At 33.9% G+C, this 21,181-nt stretch overlaps 1 protein-coding gene across 1 annotated transcript in view; it reads right to left on the bottom strand.

Annotated features, from left to right (window-relative positions):
• The window catches only part of LOC128207850 (uncharacterized), a 61,985-nt gene that overhangs the window by 34,699 nt on the left and 6,105 nt on the right, over positions 1-21,181 (bottom strand). Inside the window, exons 6-14 of the mRNA XM_052911021.1 lie at positions 20,835-20,897; positions 20,343-20,402; positions 19,632-19,724; positions 16,123-16,206; positions 15,610-15,672; positions 14,872-14,931; positions 13,604-13,792; positions 10,923-11,103; positions 9,201-9,298 (exon numbers count right to left, since the gene is read on the bottom strand). Of these exons, the coding sequence (XP_052766981.1) occupies positions 9,201-9,298; positions 10,923-11,103; positions 13,604-13,792; positions 14,872-14,931; positions 15,610-15,672; positions 16,123-16,206; positions 19,632-19,724; positions 20,343-20,402; positions 20,835-20,897 (891 nt within the window). The remainder of the gene's footprint in view (positions 1-9,200; positions 9,299-10,922; positions 11,104-13,603; positions 13,793-14,871; positions 14,932-15,609; positions 15,673-16,122; positions 16,207-19,631; positions 19,725-20,342; positions 20,403-20,834; positions 20,898-21,181) is intronic.

Here is a 21,181-nt window from a genome sequence, read left to right as displayed (position 1 = left end):
TTTTGCATTTAAGGAAACACGTGAAAATGATCTGTTACAAAACAAGTCATGATTTTGTATTTAACACTATTAATGGTTGATTTAAGAACCAAAGGAAAAGTACACTGTTGTATAATAAAAACAAGAGCGGTCACAGACAGCCATATCCCCCGCCTCATGGGGCTTTTTTTGTAACGAAAGCCAATCAATGGTAAGGGTAGTTTCTCAGGAACATAAGAAATGCGTAAAATTAAGAAAGGGCAATAACTCTTTCAAAAAAGGTCAAATTGCAAAAGCCTGACAATATGCGCTGCGTCACTTTATAGTCATAAACGTAAGAGGAGTTGTGAAGAAACCAATTTTAAATGTAAAATAAGCAAAGGGCAATTACTCTTTTAAAAATGGTCAAATCAGGAAAGCCCGACAATATGCACTGCTTCACTTTATGATCATCAGTCTCTGAAAGTTTGGTAAAAATCACATGAAAAACGTAAGAGCAGTTGCGAAGAAACCAATATTAAATGTAAAAAAAGCAAAGGGCAATAACTCTTTCAAAAATAGTCGAATCGGGAAAGCCCGACAATATGCGCTTCTTCACTTTATAATAATCAATCTGTGAAAGTTTGATAGAAATCGCATGAAAAACGTAAGAGGAGTTGCGAAGAAACCAATTTTAAATGTAAAATAAGCAAAGGGCAATAACTCTTTCAAAAATGGTCAAATCAGGAAAGTCCGACAATATGCGCTGCTTCACTTTATGATCATCAGTCTGTGAAAGTTTGGTAGAAATCGCATGAAAAACGTAAGAGGAGTTGCGAAGAAACCAATTTTAAATGCGAAGAAACCAATTTTAAATGTAAAATAAGCAAAGGGCAATAACTCTTTCAAAAATAGTTGAATCAGGAAAGCACAACAATATGCGCTGCTTCACTTTATGATAATCAATCTGTAAAAGTTTGGTAGAAATTGCATGAAAAACGTAAGAGCAGTTGCGAAGAAACCAATTTTAAATGTAAAATAAGCAAAGGGCAATAACTCTTTCAAAAATGGTCGAATCGGGAAAGCCCGACAATATGCGCTGCTTCACTTTATGATCATCAGTCTGGAAAGTTTGGTAGAAATCGCATGAGAAATGTAAGAGGAGATGCAAAGAAATGAATGTGGGCCGGACGGACGCACACACACACACACACACACACACACACACACACACGGAATCGCGCCTACCATTACTATTTCCCCTCGCCTTTTCAAGGCGGGGGATAAAAAAAAGGCCATTAGGGGGAACAGGCAATGCGATGGGGGGGGAGGGGAAAATGTGATGGGTGGGGAATATAATAATGCCATGCGGGGGGAAGGGGGCAATGTGATGGGGGAGGGGACAATGTGATGGGTGGGGGATATAAGGGGGCAATGTGATGGGGGGGGACAATGTGATGGGTAGGGGATATAAGAGGGCAATGTGATGGGGGGGGACAATGTGATGGGTAGGGGATATAAGAGGGCAATGCGTGGGAAGGGGGCAAAGTGATGGGGGAGGGGGCAATGTGATGAGGGGGGAATAGGTAGGGGAATGCAAGTTTGTTTGACAGTTTATGAGAGTGAGACAGAGGTGAGGCTGAAAGGATAATAATAGGAGTACTGGGAGGGAGAAAAGGGCTTTACCCTACCCCCCACCCCACACACACCTCTTGGCTGTTGGATTTACTTGTTTAAATTTATACAATTATTTTCATAATTTTTGCAACTAATGTTATGCACATGTTACCCTCTTCTTTAAACAGGGACTAGCAAGGCAAAGACATGTCTTGCAATGAAGGAGATGTTGGGCCATATAAAATCAAATCTATGTTAAACGTCAGGCTGCTTTTATAACATAACCATTCAATACATAAAAGATAAAAGAAAATCTCTTTACACTTGTACAATAGTCCCAAGTTAAAAACACTGGATCCTAATTTCAGGAGTAATCAACTTTATTCCTCTGTATAATAGTTCTTTAGCAGGCAAAAATAACAGTACATGAAAGTATAACAGTACATGAAAGTGTAAACCAATTAGAAGAACTACTGCTAATGGTCACCTTGGTGATAATTAATATGCTCAAATTGGTGCACGTCATGAGCCTGGCATTTGGAAAACGATAAATAAGGGTATTGTCTTCTGACTCTTCATAAAACTTTTTCCATTTGTGAGACGGACATAACATATAATCAAAGTAAGTGATGACTTACTTGGTTTTTATTAAAACGATTTGTTTTATTGTGTTATTGTAAATAAAAACTTATTACTTATTAGGTATATCGTATCTTAATTTATATATTTTTTTTGTTTTTAATTTAGAACAATCAAATATTTACACCATGAACAGCACAATACAACAGAAAACATGGAAATATCGCAAGATTAGAAATGCTTGTATTTTTATTTTAAAAAATCTGAACAATTGTGATTTAAAACTAAAACAAAAGAAATTGATTATGAAATTATATTATTGTTGAGTTTTTTTCAAACATTTCAGCAAATTCAGAGAAAAAAACACTCAAATCCAAGACAGCCATCATGAACCATTCTGACATGGCTAATGGTACAGAAGTGCTTGCGTTTGACACAGGGCATATTCTGAGCCATGAAGTCATGCTTACAGCGCGTCAAATGCATCATATCACCAGTGCATATATCGGACCAGTATTTTTGGTCCTTGGCCTATTTGGAAACCTCCTTTCAATCGTGATTTGGCGGAAGAAATTGATGAAATCGTCGACAGGGACATACCTGATCGCTCAAGCGGTTAACGATATAGGTGTCTTGATATTTTTCTTCCTAACGGACAGTCTCATTGAGCTAGCACCATGGGTGAAGATGTCGAATATATTTGGGGTCGTGTATGCATACATTGGCTACCCGATGTTCTATTTCTTTGTTGTCAACAGCATCTGGACTCTTGTTGGAGTCACAATCGACCGATACGTCCAGGTCTGCTGGATCGATCAGGCAAAGGTAATAACAGCTTCTTTTTTTTCTCCAAATATTGTTAAATATTTAAAAAAAAAAATCATTATTTTTTCTTTTATCCCTGTTTATTCTTTCTTTGTTATCATTTTAAAATACTATCTGTATATATTGTCAATTGTAGCGTCCCAACAATTATCGATTTTGAAGTTTTGAAAAAAGGGGGGGAAAAATAATACTAGATCTAAATACTAGTATGCCGATTTCAGTTCGATCTAATTACTAGCATGTCAATTTCAGTAAGATCTTATAACTATTATCCTGGTAACAGTTAAATCTTATCACTTGCATGCCAATTTCAGTCAGATCTAACAACTAGTGTGCCGATTTCAGTTAGATATAATTACTAGTTTGACAATTTCAGTCAGATCTAACAACTAGTGGGCCAATATCAATAAGACCCAATTCCTAGTATGCAAATCATTTTCATATATTGAACACTTGAACAGAGGACTCACTTTAGAACTTTTACTAAACTCATTTCAATTAATGTTTGTATTAAATTTCCAATCATGTAAGATCCTCTATATCTTCCCTCTGCAGACACTTTGTAACGAACGGGCAGCTCAGATCGGAGTAGCGCTAATTTCCGTCCTCAGTTTCATCATCAACATGCCACACTTCAACACTTATCGAGCGGTTCCCAATTACGAGCGGGACGCAAACGAGACAGCGTATGAATATACAGAGTTCGGACATGGTGCTGGATCGCAGCTTTACGAATTCTGGATCCACTGCATGTTTCTAGTTCTTGCTCCATGGGTCAGCATCATGTTCATGAATATGGCCATCATCTTCCGTGTCGGCCAGCTTAACAAGTAAGGCATTGCAATATGGTGACATTTCAAAAGTTAAATCATCTTCACAGGGCATTCGTTACATATTTCTTTATTACTTGATTGCATTATGACCAATAAAAATTTGTCAATTCCAACAATGCAAGTAAGCAAACATAAAGCCTAAGTCTTAGTTAAAGATCCTTTGTAGTTTATATGTCCTCACAATAACTGTATTTTATCCCCACTGATTACACGTCTTCATAATAACTTTAAATCATCTATACAGCTTTTATGTCTTCATAATAACAATTTAAACCACAATATTTTTTTCAGGAAAATGCTGCAGATGCGTGGAAACAAAGCTCAGAAGCGAGCCCAACGTAAGGAAAACCAGATGACGAACATCCTCCTCACCGTGACCTTCACCTTTCTTGGCCTTATTGCTCTTCAGTGCGTAACTCAATGTTTCTTCATGATGCAACCAGAAAACGTAAGTTTTAGCCTACAGATTAGTCTTCATAACTGGTTCATTTTAGGATTGTGAAATGAGTTATTTCAACATCATCCAACTCACACCCATTAGGTCATCATTTAGCAAGAATATACTTGCAACAGAAAATGTTTGTACGACTGAGTGGCCACCAATAAAACTATACTGTACTCAGGATCCAAAACCTGGCCACATATTTCACTAGCATTTGGAGTCAGAGATTAAAAAGCAAGACTTAAAATTTTGAATATTAGTTTCATTGTTAAATTGCTATTTCAAGATCAATATATTTAGAACTTAGCTGCATATGTTGAAATTTATCATATTTTACAAGTTTGAACTTTAGGCTCGAACTTCATATCATTGGTTAACATGGGACCATGACAAAACATCATTATTGAGTACACTAACCTATCATTCAAAAAATTAAACTAACTAGAAAAAATATTTTCCTTTCTGATGTCAGTCTTATATGCACTATTTACATCTGGTAGCTACCACAGTTAGAATTACTTTGTTTCGAATAGATGAACTTTGAGATGGTCAACGAAGCTTACTCCGTGGCCAAGCTTGGAATCGTGATCAACTCTTCGATCAACTTCATCCTGTACTGCGTCACAGGAAAGCGTTTCCGAAATGAGCTGCGCCTCATGCTGTTCCGTTTGACCCATATAAAGGCTCTTGTTCCGCTTCCCGGCACCAATGACCTCTACAATAGTCAGGACCCAGATCTTCTAAGTAGCAGTCCAACGATCAGTAAAGATCGTAAATGTTCCATGTCGACGGTGGAAAAAGATGCCGATAGTCATCCGTAAAAAAACCCATCAAACCAATGAAATTCCCATACTTTAAATATTTAGACTAGACTTATCAATTGTTTTCACTATTTAAACTTCAAATTATATGCTAAACAGTGGTTGACAGAGATTTATCAGAGATATTAAAATTACTCTGTTTGAAAAAGTGTAGCAACAGTAATGCTTAGTACATATTTTTCTATTAAGACTAATATTAAGACCCGATTTGCTTTGTTAGGACTCATAAAATGGCATAAATTGATTTGTTAACTCACATAAAAGCATCATTGGCTTTTAACAGGACATATCTCTGTTAAAACTGTTAAAACTCATATCACGACATAATATGCTTTCTTAAGTCTCAAACAACAGCATAAATCTATGTGTTAAGACTCGTATAACAGCATAATTTGATTTGTTTCAACCCATATAACGACATAAATTTATGTGTTAAGACTCATATAACAGCATAATTTGTTTTGTTAAATCTCATTTAACGGCATAATTAGATTTTTTAAGACTCATATATTGGCACGATTTGATTTGTTAAGACTCATATATTGGCATAATTTGATTTGTTAAGACTCATATATTGGCATAATTTGATTTGTTAAGATTCATATATTGGCATAATTTTAGTTGTTAAGACTCATATATTGGCATAATTTGAATTGTTAAGACTCATATATTGGCATGATTTGATTTGTTAAGACTCATATATTGGCATAATTTGATTTGTTAAAACTCATATATTGGCATGATTTGATTTGTTAATACTCATATATTGGCATAATTTGATTTGTTTAGACTCATATATTGGCATAATTTGATTCGTTAAGACTCAGATAACTGCATAATTTGAATTGTTAAAACTCATATAATGGCATAATTTGATTTGTTCAGACTTGTATATTGACAAAATTTGATTGGTTAAGACTCATATAAAGCACTATTTTATTTGTTTAATCTCGTATAACAGCATAATTTGACTCATTTAATGGTATCATTTGCTTGGAACCGGATTTTTTTCTTCATTTTATGCTAATTTCACTTTTTTGTTGTTAACAGCAGCTGAATTTGTTACAAATGAAAAACATGTATGAGAGCAGTACAGTATGGGCGTGACTCATGTTTATTTCATGTTTACTTCATCAGTCATACCATACCTGTCATTAAAGGAATGCATGTTTTGATGCCCAATTTGCCATTGTTTTGAATTGACATGATGCTAAGCTTCACTCACATCAAACATAATAATTAAAGGGGCATAATGTAGTTGATGCAAATAAATAACTAAGGAATTTGTGGCCACTTAGCTAATGCACCAGTCAATTGTAACCATGACCCCCCAAGGTCGGGTGAATAGCGGGGACTTTGACTTTCAGTCCAGCAAAGTCCGGTAAAATCACTGCCAAATGCCCCCGCACCCCAGGGACCCTAGGTAATGCCCATTCCCCGCTATTTTTGGCTCGAAGACAAAACCTGCCCAGTCACACAGCACTGCGGGGCCACCTGGAAGGTAAAAACACGGCCCATTTCCCCGGTATACCCCTGCACCTCGGGAGGCCGTGGTTACAATTGACTGGTGCATAATAATTTAAAAAAAAACATTCATAAGGCTAAATCTTTCTATCTGTACACACATCATTTTGTTTTTGTTTATATCATTAACGTCAAATGAGTTAAACATGATAATTCATTAAAATAAAAAAAAAAGGTTTATGCATCAACCTATATTCTGTGCCTTTAAAAGTAGTTTGAAAAAATTATGTTATTTTTTATATTCACCCTAAAATCGTTTTGCCACTCAATTTTTTATTTTTTTCTCAAAATCAATTTTTTGGTGTAATAGCGAAAAAGGTTGTGCTGAAATTTGTGACTTAACTTTTTAAGATTTGAAATATTTTAAAATCATTATCAGCCAGCATATTGTACAATTGTTTCTTTAAATCATTATTTAATTTGATTCATCAGTTTCGACAAAATTCATTTGATTGCGTAATAAAACATCCATGGACATTTCATTTTATCATAAAGATGAAATTTAACTAAAAATCTTGACTTTATGATATTTCCACATTTTTTTTTTCATGCTCAATGAAAACATGGCTCCATATTATTCTTTGCATCCAGGCTCGAAAATCAAAGACAAAACATAAAAATACTGACATTCACAAGATTAATATTAAGGAGTTTATCTAATAAGACCATTTATTTGGAGAAATAAAACACGAACACTTAACCTGTTTTGCTTATTTTATATTTCACACAGAATGTATATTAATCATTATCGAGTTTATGGGCAGTCTAAGCAAATACACCAATTAAATAATATAGCTTTAAGGACCTATCTAACAATGCTGTCAATAGTAAGGGAAAATGTGTTGGGCATAAGTACACAACATGGTAATCAGGTTAACCAAGTTTCAGAACAATCCGGCTAAAACTGTGGAAGAAGTTTGCTCCATAGCTTTTTTGCTTAAGACTGAAAGAGCAACTCATCACTTAACCAACCATATGGTGCCTCCATTTATAACTATATATGATATAATGACTGTCCCATAAATCATGTATACACCTAGGAAATATTGCTGAATAAGACCAAGTGCAAGTCATGAATCACAAATACATATTAAATTTAAGTGTTTAGACATAAATATGGTAATTATCAAGCAATCTCTGACGTCACTTTTTTCCCATAATTCTCTGATAGGTGGCGCTGTTTATAGTTAAGTTTCATTGCTATGCATGCCGCAAGCCGAGCGGTCATTGCTTATAGTTTAAATTAGTATTAGACAAAAATGGCCTCTGGTGGTGCAAATTTGAAAAAAGCGGTGGACATTGAGGGTTCCATCTGCAAGCTAGAAGAAAAAGGTGAGCTAATTAACTGTGAATTGCTGGAACTTACTCCCAGAGCTAAATTGACAAAGACATTAAAAAAACTTTTATTTTCTGTTTTGTTTTTCTGCGTTGCAGCTTCAATGCTTACGAGCTTCTATGATAATTATAATTATGTTCCCTTGACCTCTTAAAAAGGACAATGCATGGTTTCAACACAGGAAAGAGATGCAAGCATAACTCAAAATCAGCTAACAGTTACACAGGGTACATGCCACATCCCCGACAGTGGAAAATTTACCCTGAATTCTAAACCATCCCGAGTCAACCGAGCTATCTACACAATCAAAGAACATTGTGAAATAAATAAAACGCTTGTAATTTTATGTATCAGATAAGATGTAAACTAGCAGTCTTTCGCAATTACCCATTAACAGCTCTGTGAAAGTTCTGACTGCTTTCCTTAACAAGAGCACCGCGAAACGGAGCATTATACGCCCGAAGAAGATTCGGCTTGAGGTCTTTAATAAACATTTATGTTATGCTAGTATACTGCTTACTCGGTGTGAAGTGTTTACATCAAAGGCTTAAACTTCCAATATTGAAACGGAATTGCTAATGCCCCCCAGTGAAATTAGCCTTTGAGGTACGGACCTGGAAAGCATGCTTGACAAATCCTTTTAATGTAGAGATGATTTGTATAAAGTTATTTGAAAATTGATTTAGTAGTAACCCAGTTATGGCCTGGACATGGAATTGCTAACGTCCCCCCCCCATGGTGATTCTAGTGTTTGAGGTATGGACCTGGAAATTGCGCGCGACACATCCTTTTAATGTAATGATGCTTTGTATAAAGTTATTTGAAAATGACTTTATTAGTGACCAAGTTGTGGCCCGGACACGGATTTGCTAACGCACCCCCATGGTGATTCTAGTCTTTGAGGTATGGACCTGGAAATTGCGCGCAACACATCCTTTTAATGTAGTGATGATTTGTATAAAGTTATTTGAAAATCGCTTTATTAGTTACCAAGTTATGGCCCGGACACGGAATTGCTAACGGACGGACAGACGGACAGACAGACGATGGAGGCCATAACATAATACGACCCTTCAGGCGTATAAAAACAGAATACATAAGAAATTCACTGCTTACCTTAGAACATTGGCTGCTTACCTTAGAACATTAACTGCTTACCTGAGAAATTTTGACTGCTTACCTGAGACACATTGACTGCTAACCTGCAAAACTTTGACTGCTTACCTGAGAAATTGACTGCTTACCTGAGATCATAAATTGCTTACCTGAGAAGCATTGGCCAGAAGTTGTTCCAGCCGTTGCACTACAATGATGCAGATGTCACATCCATCTCCTGCCTTCAGTGGTTTTGCTTGAATATCGACTGGAAAAATACATAATTTTTACATACAAGTCATTTCAATAGACTGCTGGTCAATTCAAGGACAATGACATGCATCAGTTAATTGCTAGCTTACAACAATACCATAGCTGCTCATTTACCACAATGGCATCCAGTTTCTAACTGCTAGCATACAAGAATGAGATATCTTTTATTATGGTTAGCTTACAACACTGGCATACGGTTGCTAGCTGCTAGTTTGCAGAAATGCCATATGGTTGCTATCTGCTAGCTTACAATGATGAAATACAGTTACTAACTGCTAGCTTACAACTCTGACATCCAGTTGCTAACTGCTAGCTTACATCAATGAAATGCTATGCTAGCTAAAATCCCCTGACAAACATTGAAAGCCTGAAGTTGAGTATTACTTTCTTTTTTACAATGACACAATTGGTTGACATTTTTGCTGGGAGAAACATTATTCTTAATATGAAATTGAAAAATATGTGCTTTTAAGGGGCTAGACACCAGTTGGTCCAAAAATTTGGCAAATTCATTATTTCCTCAAAACAAGCCCAGAATTGTCAATGTGAGCTACCAGGAGGCCGATAATAAGTCACTTTACATGACTAAAATAATAAACGCAACAATCATGTTGCTGTCTCATCTGTGTTTCCCCGTTTAAAACAGCGCATAAAGAATTCTGAGTTTAAATCATATCTGTTTATGAGTACAGATAAATATACCGACACTATTTTTAAATTTACTGGGATTTACGTGGTAGACAACTGTAGTAAATTTTGATTTGGAAAAATGTGCAAAAACTGCGAAAGATGCATGTGTCTTAAGCGATGTGATACATCAGAAGTACACAATGATATCAGTTTTATGTAAGTTTTTGACAATTTTCTTTTTTTGTTGCAATGGTGCTATCTTGCCCCAATATCACGAAAATACTTAAGTCAAATCTAAAACTCAATCTCAACTCATTTTACCACATACAAGCATCTATTATTCAAAACATTGCATGTTTTCATACTTTTTGTATACCTATTTTCTCAGAGAATGTGTTATTGAAAGATTTTGACAATTTTCAAAAATGCCATATGGTTGCTAACTGCTAGCTTACAACTCTGACATCCAGTTGCTAACTGCTAGCTTACATCAATGAAATGCCATGCTAGCTTAAATCCCTTGACATTTTGCAAAGAAATCTTATTCTAGAGCAAAAAAATATACATAAGTAATTGTTAAAAGGCAAAGAATTGAACTCAAGTACATTTTTGGCTATAAAAAAAGTTTTCAATTGGAATCTAGACCAAAGGTTTTGATCAACATATTCAATGAAAGGATGGTTTTTAAAAAATTGTAACAACATATTTTTGTTTTTAATAAAGTTTGTATTATATGGTAAAATGAGTTGAGATTGAGTTTGAGATTTGACTTAAGTATTTTCATTATATTGGGGCCGGGGGTGGTATTCAATATAGTTCTTATCCTTATCCTTAGACATGCCTCAGTGATTCCATTCAGTTGACTGATCAATTTATTTTACAGTCCAATCAAAAAGCTTAGATTTCACTCTTAAATTTAAGATTGATCTAAGTTGTATATTGAATATGGCCCCTCGTGTCTTACCCCTTTAAACATTGGAAGTTCTTACCATCAAGAAGTGTTTTAGAACACAGCTTTATTTCCTGGCAGACAGCAACAGGATCGAGCTCCTTGGCGAGAAGGCTTAGAACCAGTTCTAGATACTCATCCACAAAAGAACTGCACTGGTCCTGAAGATCTTTTGTCATCAGCTTTTTACATACGTCATCTATAAGAGACTTAATCTCTTCCTGTTTGATAAGAAAATATTAGATGGAGTAAAAATACTGGGTTTAAGCCTTGGAAATACTGTGACATTTGTATAACATTGGGTCGATTGTTGAGAACAATTTTAAAGTTAACATTGTTAATCATTGTTGTTAACTTTCAAGTCGTTACTGCGCTGTAAGTTAAATGGATACACTTGCTATCTGCTGGATGTCAAACAAGATTTGTGACAACTGTTTCAGCTGTTTTAGTTTATATTTAAATATGCGAGAATGTCATTAAATATTTTACTTTTTAAAAGTTAACAACGATGTCATTAATCACGTTGTTAACTTAAAAAAAAGTCTGAACAAGCGGCTTATAATTATATGTGTTTTACTGGAGAGAAAGCAACTAAAGAGGTTAGGGAAGATGGAAAGTTATACAAGTGAGGCACAGGATATATTCAAACACTCGCCTGTTTTTTATCAGTTAAAGCTGCACTCTCACAGATTGACCATTCTGACAACTTTTTATTTTTATTTTTGTCTTGGAATGAGCCATTTTTGGCATAAATGTCTTTAAACCGATGATACCAGACTGCTGTCAGATCGCAGTTTTTTATATTTACATTGTTTTTGACTAAAAGCATTACTAGCGCTTTAAGAAAAATGATATTTTCAGCAGTTTCCAAACAATTGTGTCTGTTCTATTGCGAGTTATCATATATATTGCTGTATTGAAAACATTGATACCAAAATCAGATGATTCTGATACAAATGCTAAACAAATGTCAAAACTGTCAATTTGTGAGAGTGCAGCATTAAAATAACTGATGTACAACTAAGCTTATCACTTCAATTTCTCATCGGTATTAATCTTAAATGTTTACGTATGGAGCAGTATTCATAAAGCTTCTTCGTGAAAATTTTTAACTTGGGGATTTTCTTTATATCTCTGAATATTTTTAAAACCTCTATATTTAATATCATCTATATGTCATCAAATTTATTCATATGCCTTATTATTTTAACATGTTTCTGCTTTTTTACATATTTTTGGTATAAAATTATTCTCAGTTTTCTTATTATTCAAATTAGAAAAAAAACAACACATTTTTTCACTTCCATGTATAATTTTGGTATTATTTAAAAGGGGATTTCTCACTGATTAGTGATACTGTGAAATCATTAATTTTATATTCGTGGGCATGAAATTTCGTCATTTTACAAAAATGGAAAATTTCATGGGTACTTAAATTCATGGATTTGCATTTTGTGAATAATACAAAATGAAACTACTTGTGCTATCTATCAACAAGGTCACATAGTTTGAAAAATACTTGGACAACATGCCAATTAGCCCAGATACCCATGTCAATTATCGATTGATTGGTTAAATTTAGGGTCATTAATGCACTCACATCAAGGATATAAAATAGTTAAGCCATTAAATATCAATTAAGCATTTTTGAAAACTGTGAAAACACAGTAAGGGTTCATCTTGTTAATGTTAACAAATGATTAAATATTTTATCAAAGAAATAAAGTCAAATGCCGACCCTCAAACACACCTGGTTAATAATAATCAGCACTTTTTACAAGTTTCTGTGCAGTAATAATTAGCTCGTTTTAATGTTCCTGCAGTGTGGTACCAAAAAAACATTAAATGCAAGTAATTGTCTTAAATTGATTATCGGTTGGGAAATCCAAATCAAGATTCCAACAAAAATTTGACCATTTCAGTTAATGTGTAAAGAACTTATGATATAATAACTTAATATTATCTTATATACTTTATCTTCATTGATTTTCTTGAATATAGATGCTTTAAAAACAAACAACCATATAAAAATGTTAAGAAATTGAGTTGATTTTAAGATCCACTCTTACTCCAAAATAAGATGTACCAAGATTAATACAATGGTTTTAATTTACCAAAAAAAATGAATAGATATGTAAAACAATGGTTCTAATGAAGGATACCATGTTAACTTTGAAAGCAAGGTGCATAAAACAGGGTATTTCTAGCTTATGAGATGATAGTTGATCACTGTAAATATTTTAGGACTCACCAGTCATTAAGAATGTGTTTTCAGCTATTTAATACATAGTCACAATCTTGTTATCAGTTATTAATACTTTCCATAAATGCATTATTTCGTATTTAAAGTAGTTAAAGGTTTATCACCCAAAAGTTTGTTATACATGTGTATGTATTGATTTTAAATAAGAGTGTCACTTTAAGTTAAGGAAGGACTTAAGATGTTTCATGAATACCAGCCCAGGAAAATTAATGTCATGAAAACAACACCAAGGCTATCATAATACCTATCTATATACTGGATAGACGAATACCCTATGTAAAATTTTACTGATTTTGACTTGAATCTTTTTTTAATATTTTATCGACTCGCTTATAAGACGGGACCCCTACTTTGGGGTTAAAAATCAGGACCCAATTTCCCCGTCTTATAGTCGAGAAAATACGGTAGAATGTTTTTCTTCAAAAAAAAAGACAGATCAGCAAAAATTCATCACAAACCTCAGTCTTGTTTTGCTTCAGAAAGGTGTCAATTTCCTGGACCACCAATTTACACACAGTACATGGCAAATCATCCTTCACCATTCCTGGCCCCACCATCTTGGCTGGTTCCACAAGGGCGGCTTCTACTACTGGGGCCAGCTGCGGTGTGGTGCAGAAGCTGATTGCTTCACAAATGGTCTTGGGGTCCTGGAAGAATTCGAGAAATTGAATAAGATATAATAGAGTTCCCTATAAAAACTAGGCAAGAAGTAGGAAAGCCAGAGACTCTTTTTTTCATGGAATTATATAAATTCATCAAACTGTATTTTACATTAAAAAGTATGACAAATTATAAAATAAATATATATATATTGTGAAAATAGTTGATGGTAAGTCATTATTTTTTGTTGCTAATACTTTGTATTGAATTTAGATAATACAACTAATTTTCAAAAGAATTAAACAAGTATAATATAAAATAGTTCAATAAAGCTATTCTACAGGTGTATTTGAATAATACCCATGAATGCTAAATAAATGTAAAAAAAATGAAGAATTTCATGTAAAAATCTCAATATACAGTCATATTTTCACCTACGATTTAGCATTCCAAATTTCGCCAAATTGTGGAAAATTATAAGATGTTAAATATTTGCATAAACTTAGACAATCAACAGTTCTACATACAGGGTCCTTTTCATTAATGGAGGATCTCAGCAGTTACTTCAAAAATCTTTAACCTTAAAGATGCACTTTTACTCCCAAATACGATTTACCACAATTAATAATATTGTTTTAATATTCCAAAAAGGATGAATAAATGTTGAAAACAATGATTCTTATGAAGGATACCAAGTTTAATTTGAAAGAAATGAGCCTAAAATATGGTATTTCTATCTTATGAGACTATAGTGGACCGCTGTAAATCTTTTAGCATTCACCAATCATTTAATATTTTTGCACTTTTTGCTATTAAATACACAGTTACAATCTTGTTATCAGTTATTAATATTTTCCATAATTGCATTATTTAATATTAAGTACTTAATGTTTATCAGTCAAATTTGATGTTTGTTATAAATGTGTATGTACTGATTTTGAATAAGAGTGTCACTTTCAGTAACATTAGAAATGGCAACTAGTTGATAGATTTTGTATTCCTAACTCTGTTTTCAATTTTAGAAGTGTCTAAAAAAATTCTGATATATAGCAAAATATGGAAAATATTAAATCTAATATTACAAAAAAGATCAAAAACATGCCCCACAGATCTACATCATACTTACAAGTTCATTAGCTAAGAGCTCAAACACCATGGGAAGGTATTCTTCGACCAACTGTTTGCACTGAAAACAAGAAAATACATTCATGACTGGGTCTAAATAACACAAACATCACTTCTATATATAATTATGTAAGTTACAAGCAGTTCTTTAAGACAGCAAGAAACACAGCATGAAAAGTAAGCTATATAGAGCGTTGGAATAACCTTTTGGTACAGTAGGAGTAAATGTCACCATAAAGCTGCACTCTCACAGATTGAACATTTTGACAACTTTTTTATTTTTTGTCTTCGAATGAGCCAATTTTTGCGAAAATGCATGGAAACCAGTTATATAAGACTGCTGACTAAAAATCAGATCCCAGGTTTTTATATTTCAGTTCAAAAATTTATGTTTTATGCATTTTTCTTAAAGCGTTAGTAACTGTTTAAGCCATAACACATAAATTATCGAACGGAAATATGAAAATCTCCCATCTGATCTTTTGACAGCAATATTTTATCATTGGTTTGCAGATATTTACGCACAAATTTGCTCTTTCCAAGACAAAAAATAAAAAAAGTTGTAAAAAGAGTATATCTGTGAGAGTGCAGCTTTAATCCATGAAACTGCAGAAGATATAACTACACCTTAGAGCAATAACTCAATAAGTCCATAAATAGATAGAAGCAGAAATTGCATTATTGCATCAACGTGTTGATATATTGAAAAGATCCAGGTATGAAATGTTTCAGTACTTACAGAATCCTGCAATGAACCCAATTCTGGGCACACCTGATTCTCCAAAATCTCCTTCACCTTGGCCTACAGAAGAAATAACATATGTATTGTAAATGTTTGCGCTTGTTGACTAAATCTTTGTAAAGTAAATATGGAAACAATGCCATCTTTTGAAAAGCATATCAGATAAGTCTCATTCAGATAAATATTAACAGGGGTTCTAACAGCTAATAAAAGTCAATCCTGAAAAATGGTTAGGGATCTTTGTATGAGGGATTCATGCCCTTAGCAGGTTAAAGGGGCTTAGACCCCTTTCAAAATTGTTTCCGAAATCATTTATATTCATTTCAAGGTCCTTCATACTGTTTATTGATGCAAGTGTCCATGTATAAAACAATATTTACAACACAATAGTCTAAAGTTTAAAGATCTCAATCCTGATTTCAGGTTCAATCCGGAACTTTAGAACCCTTGGATAAGACAGTGTTGAAACCAAGAAAACACCTATTGTTTTACGACTGGATGGCATAGTACCTGAGTTGTTGAATCCTTAATGGCATTGTCAATCTCTGTGACAAGATCTTTGCAAATATCACACTCCTCACTCTTCATGGGGCCCTGAAATATACAACAGTGGAAGTATAAATATCACACTCCTCACTCTTCATGGGGGCCCTGAAATATACAACAGCGGAAGTATAAATATCACACTCCTCACTCTTCATGGGGCCCTGAAATATACAACAGCGGAAGTATAAATATCACACTCCTCACTCTTCATGGGGCCCTGAAATATACAACAGCGGAAGTATAAATATCACACTCCTCACTCTTCATGGGGCCCTGAAATATACAACAGCAGAAGTATAAATATCACACTCCTCAATCTTATGAGGCCCTGAAATATAAAACTTTGTAAGTATAAATATCACACTCCTTACTCTTCAAGGGGCTCTGAATTATACATTAGAGGAAGTATAAATATCACACTCCTCACTCTTCATGGGGGCCCTGAAATATACAACTTTGTAAGTATAAATATCACACTCCTCACTCTTCATGGGGCCCTGAAATATACAACAGCAGAAGTATAAATATCACACTCCTCAATCTTATGAGGCCCTGAAATATAAAACTTTGTAAGTATAAATATCACACTCCTTACTCTTCAAGGGGCCCTGAATTATACAACAGAGGAAGTATAAATATCACACTCCTCACTGTTCATGGGGGCCCTGAAATATACAACTTTGTAAGTATAAATATCACACTCCTCACTGTTCATGGGGGCCCTGAAATATACAACTTTGTAAGTATAAATATCACACTCCTCACTCTTCATGGAGCCCTGAAATATACAACAGAGGAAGTATAAATATCACACTCCTCACTCTTTATGGGGCCCTGAAATATACAACAGAGGAAGTATAAATATCACACTCCTCACTCTTCATGGGGCCCTGAAATATACAACAGAGCAAGTATAAATATCACACTCCTCAATCTTATGGCGGCCTTGAAATAAACAACAGAGCAAGTATAAATATCACACTCCTTACTCTTCAAGGGGCCATGATATATACAACAGAGGAAGTATAAATATCACACTCCTCACTCTTCATGGGGCCCTGAAATATACAACAGAGGAAGTATAAATATCACACTCCTCAATCTTATGGCGGCCTTGAAATATACAACAGAGGAAGTATAAATATCACACTCCTTACTCTTCAAGGGGCCATGATATATACAACAGAGGAAGTATAAATATCACACTCCTCACTCTTCATGGAGCCCTGAAATATACAACAGAGGAAGTATAAATATCACACTCCTTACTCTTCAAGGGGCCATGATATATACAACAGAGGAAGTATAAATATCACACTCCTTACTCTTCAAGGGGCCATGATATATACAACAGAGGAAGTATAAATATCACACTCCTCACTCTTCATGGAGCCCTGAAATATATAACAGAGGAAGTATAAATATCACACTCCTTACTCTTCAAGGGGCCATGATATATACAACAGAGGAAGTATAAATATCACACTCCTCACTCTTCTGCGGGCTATAAAATATACAACAGTGAAAGTATAAATATCACAGTCCTCACTCTTCTGCGGGCCATGAAATATACAACTGGGGAAATATAGATATCACACTCCTTACTCTTCTGCGGGCAATGAAATATACAACAGTGAATGTATAAATATCACACTTCTCTTTCCCCTGACATTATCAATTTCGTACTCCAAATGATCCTACAAGCAATTTGAAACAAGATTTAATGAATGCATGTATCACTTTTTTTTATCTTCACAGGACCATAATGTACACTATAATCAGAATGTAACTATCACACTTTCCAGTGTTCAAATAGCCCTTAAAAAGTGGCAGAATAAGTACAACACTTGAAGGGCTATAAAATATCATAACAACAGGAGTATAACTATCACACTTTTCTGTCCTTAAACAGCCCTACAAGCATTTAAATATTACAATTTTCAGTATTTGAAGGGCCATAAAAATCACAAAAAATATGACTATAAATATCACACTTTTCAGCCTACAACAGACCCTGAATTATACATATGTATTTCAACAAATATCCCAGTCCTCATTGATCATGTTTACTATGACAATAGCAATGCAAGTAGATGCCACATTTCCCCATTTGATCTAAAGGATAACTCACTGAACATTGACATTTGCCATGTCTTTTTATGTGAATCATCTTTCTTTAACAATGCATGATGTCAAACTACTGCTGATGGAATCTTTAACGCTATAACAATACCTTAACATTCTTGTTAAAAAACATTGTTCAATAAACAATAAACAGGCATAATAATAATTACAAAACTGAAACTAATAAAATATATTTCCTTGTAAAAAACAAGTGCACTTCAAAGATAATTGAATGATTCACATCCTATTCAAAGGGACTAGACACTAGATGATACCATTGCAAGAAAAAAGAAAAATGTAAAAAACTTATATAACAGTGACATCTTTGTGTACAACGCATTCAATCTTACTTACTGATGTATCACATCACATACAACACATGCATCTTTCGAAGTTTTTGCGTATTTTTCCAACTCGAAATTAACTGCGTTTGTGTGTAAATCCCAGCAAATTTAGAAATGGTGACGGTATATGTATCTGCACTAATCACATGACTTTCAAATGTTAAATACACACACTATAAACTCGGAAACCATTATGCTCTATTTTTAAATGTTTAACTCATCTGGGAAGAAGACAAAATATTCTTTAAGCATCCTAGTTTGTATTGATATTAAGTGTAGGCTTATTTGAGGAAATACTGAATTAGCAAACTTTTGGACCATCTGGTGTCAAGTCGCTTTAAAACATAAACATTACATCCCAAGGTTATATCATTAACATCTTGTACTGAAACAAGGAAGAAAAAATTTAAACTGTTTTGACAGACCAGGAAATAAATCTGACCGCTAATTTAAGTTACTTTTTTATCAAAGAGTATAGATTTAATTCACATTGAGGAAATTTTAAGAAAATAGTTTAAGTGAATTCATATTTGTTAATAGCCAAATTGCGAAGACAGCTGATGTGCATCACTCTTCCATCAGTTCTAAGGGAGTAAAATCCAGTACTAGAGTCCTTTCTTAGGCCAACCTTCTGGGATGAGAGGCAGGCAGACCCATATACCACTTTATCACTCTCACTTGAAATTGAACCCTACCACTTATTTTGAAATATAAGATTGAATCTTTATCAAAGCTAACATGAACCTTAATCAGGATGAATTTGACCACATGCCCTGCTAAATAGTCGAAAGTTACAGTACACAAGTTCGCAAAAGCCCAAAATGCTTAATGGGCTTACAAAAACTTACACTTACATGAACAAGCTTTTTACTATTTTTAAAGTCAATTATAGACGAGCTTTTTACAATTGTTTAAGTCTATTAGTCATGTTGATCCAAATTCTAATTTAGGTTAACACTTCACCTCCCCGAGGTTCAATTTTGATATCATTCACCAAGTACTTACCCTGCCCATGAAAACGTTCTTGATGTAAATGACGGGCACGTGTTGGCCACTTGAAAAACAGAATCCGAAGACTCGACAGGTAATGTCTGGATCCTGAGGACAAAAAAAAAATACTTCAATATTTCCATTTGATTTAAGTTAAATCATCTATCATGCAACAATGAGTGCATTTTAGAAAAATTAACAGCGATATTATTATTATTATGTTTTATTTATATTGATTAACCATTATATTAGTTTTGGATGGATAATATTTTTGAATAACACCATAATGATGGTACTATTATATTATAAAATTATAATATGATATATTAAAGGGAGATAATAAGACAAAATTTTACAATGATTCTATAGCAATTTTATCTTAAATAACATGATTCCTATATAAAAAAAAAAGCTTGCGGTGAAATCTTACATTCAAACTTAACATTTATGTAACTTTAAAATGATGTATGGATGACCTTAACAGTGGAACATCCTTTTTAAAAATCATATAATTCAAGCAACGAAAATCAAGTATCGTACTTCAGTCAGTGGACAGTAGTAATATCACATTGGCATGAGACTAATTCAATTAAATGCATTAATTTCATAGACTGAGACATATTTTTTCTACAATTTGTGTTCATGGTGATAGTAAAAAGGATGTCGAAAGAACAAAAATCAGCTTTGGCATACATTTAACTTCAAAAGTGTACATAAACTACATACGATCTGGCTAGCGAGAATCTGTAGACCCATGGGGAGGTACTGATGTAACAGGTCCATGCACTGAAACAAAAGCAGACATGTCAGAATGTTTGGGTTCAGTTATTTCACTGAACTTTAGATATATACCACAAGTTCTTCTCTTTTTCTATTTTGCTTTTTATTAATAATTATCTAAAAAAGATTTAACAATTTTGAAACTAGAATAACGTGATTTGCGAATTGGATGTGTCGCCTTTCTGCTGAACCTACTTTATTATACATGTACTTAAATCAAAATCCAATTTAAATGAGTCACAGGTCACTACGACCTTGATCTTTAACATTTTGACATCAAAATCATTAGGTGTCACCTATTAATGTTAATTACATTACAAAATTACATCTGTATTTTTAAATTAAATCGCTATCATCATTAATGGCATATACATGTAAGCATATATTTTTTGTGTAGTACATTTTTAGGATATGGACTATCCGAGCTGGTATACTCACCACTGATGCCACCGGACCAAGATGGCTACAAATTGTCTGGTTTAACAGTTGCTCTAGCTGTGTCTGAAAACACGTTTGGTAAATGGTAAATATAGGCACAGAGATCGAGCCATTTTAAGAATTTATTCAAAGCAACATCCACATTTGGGAAATGGTACAAACTGGCACAGAAAATCGACTCATCAAAATAATTTATTCAAGAACACAGAATTAAAACTTCAAGCACTATCCTCACCCCCTCAAAACCCACAATAACAAACTAAACAATATCCTCAAAAAATCAACCTCCATTGAGTTTTCGTTTCATGTGATTATCCCAAGAATTTGAAACATTTTACACTATTCAA

The sequence above is a fragment of the Mya arenaria genome, chromosome 2 (assembly GCF_026914265.1).
Source record: "Mya arenaria isolate MELC-2E11 chromosome 2, ASM2691426v1".
In the NCBI taxonomy this organism is placed as follows: domain Eukaryota; kingdom Metazoa; phylum Mollusca; class Bivalvia; order Myida; family Myidae; genus Mya; species Mya arenaria.
The sequence above is the reverse complement of the archived record's forward strand: the minus strand, read 5'-3'. Positions and strand labels throughout refer to the sequence as shown.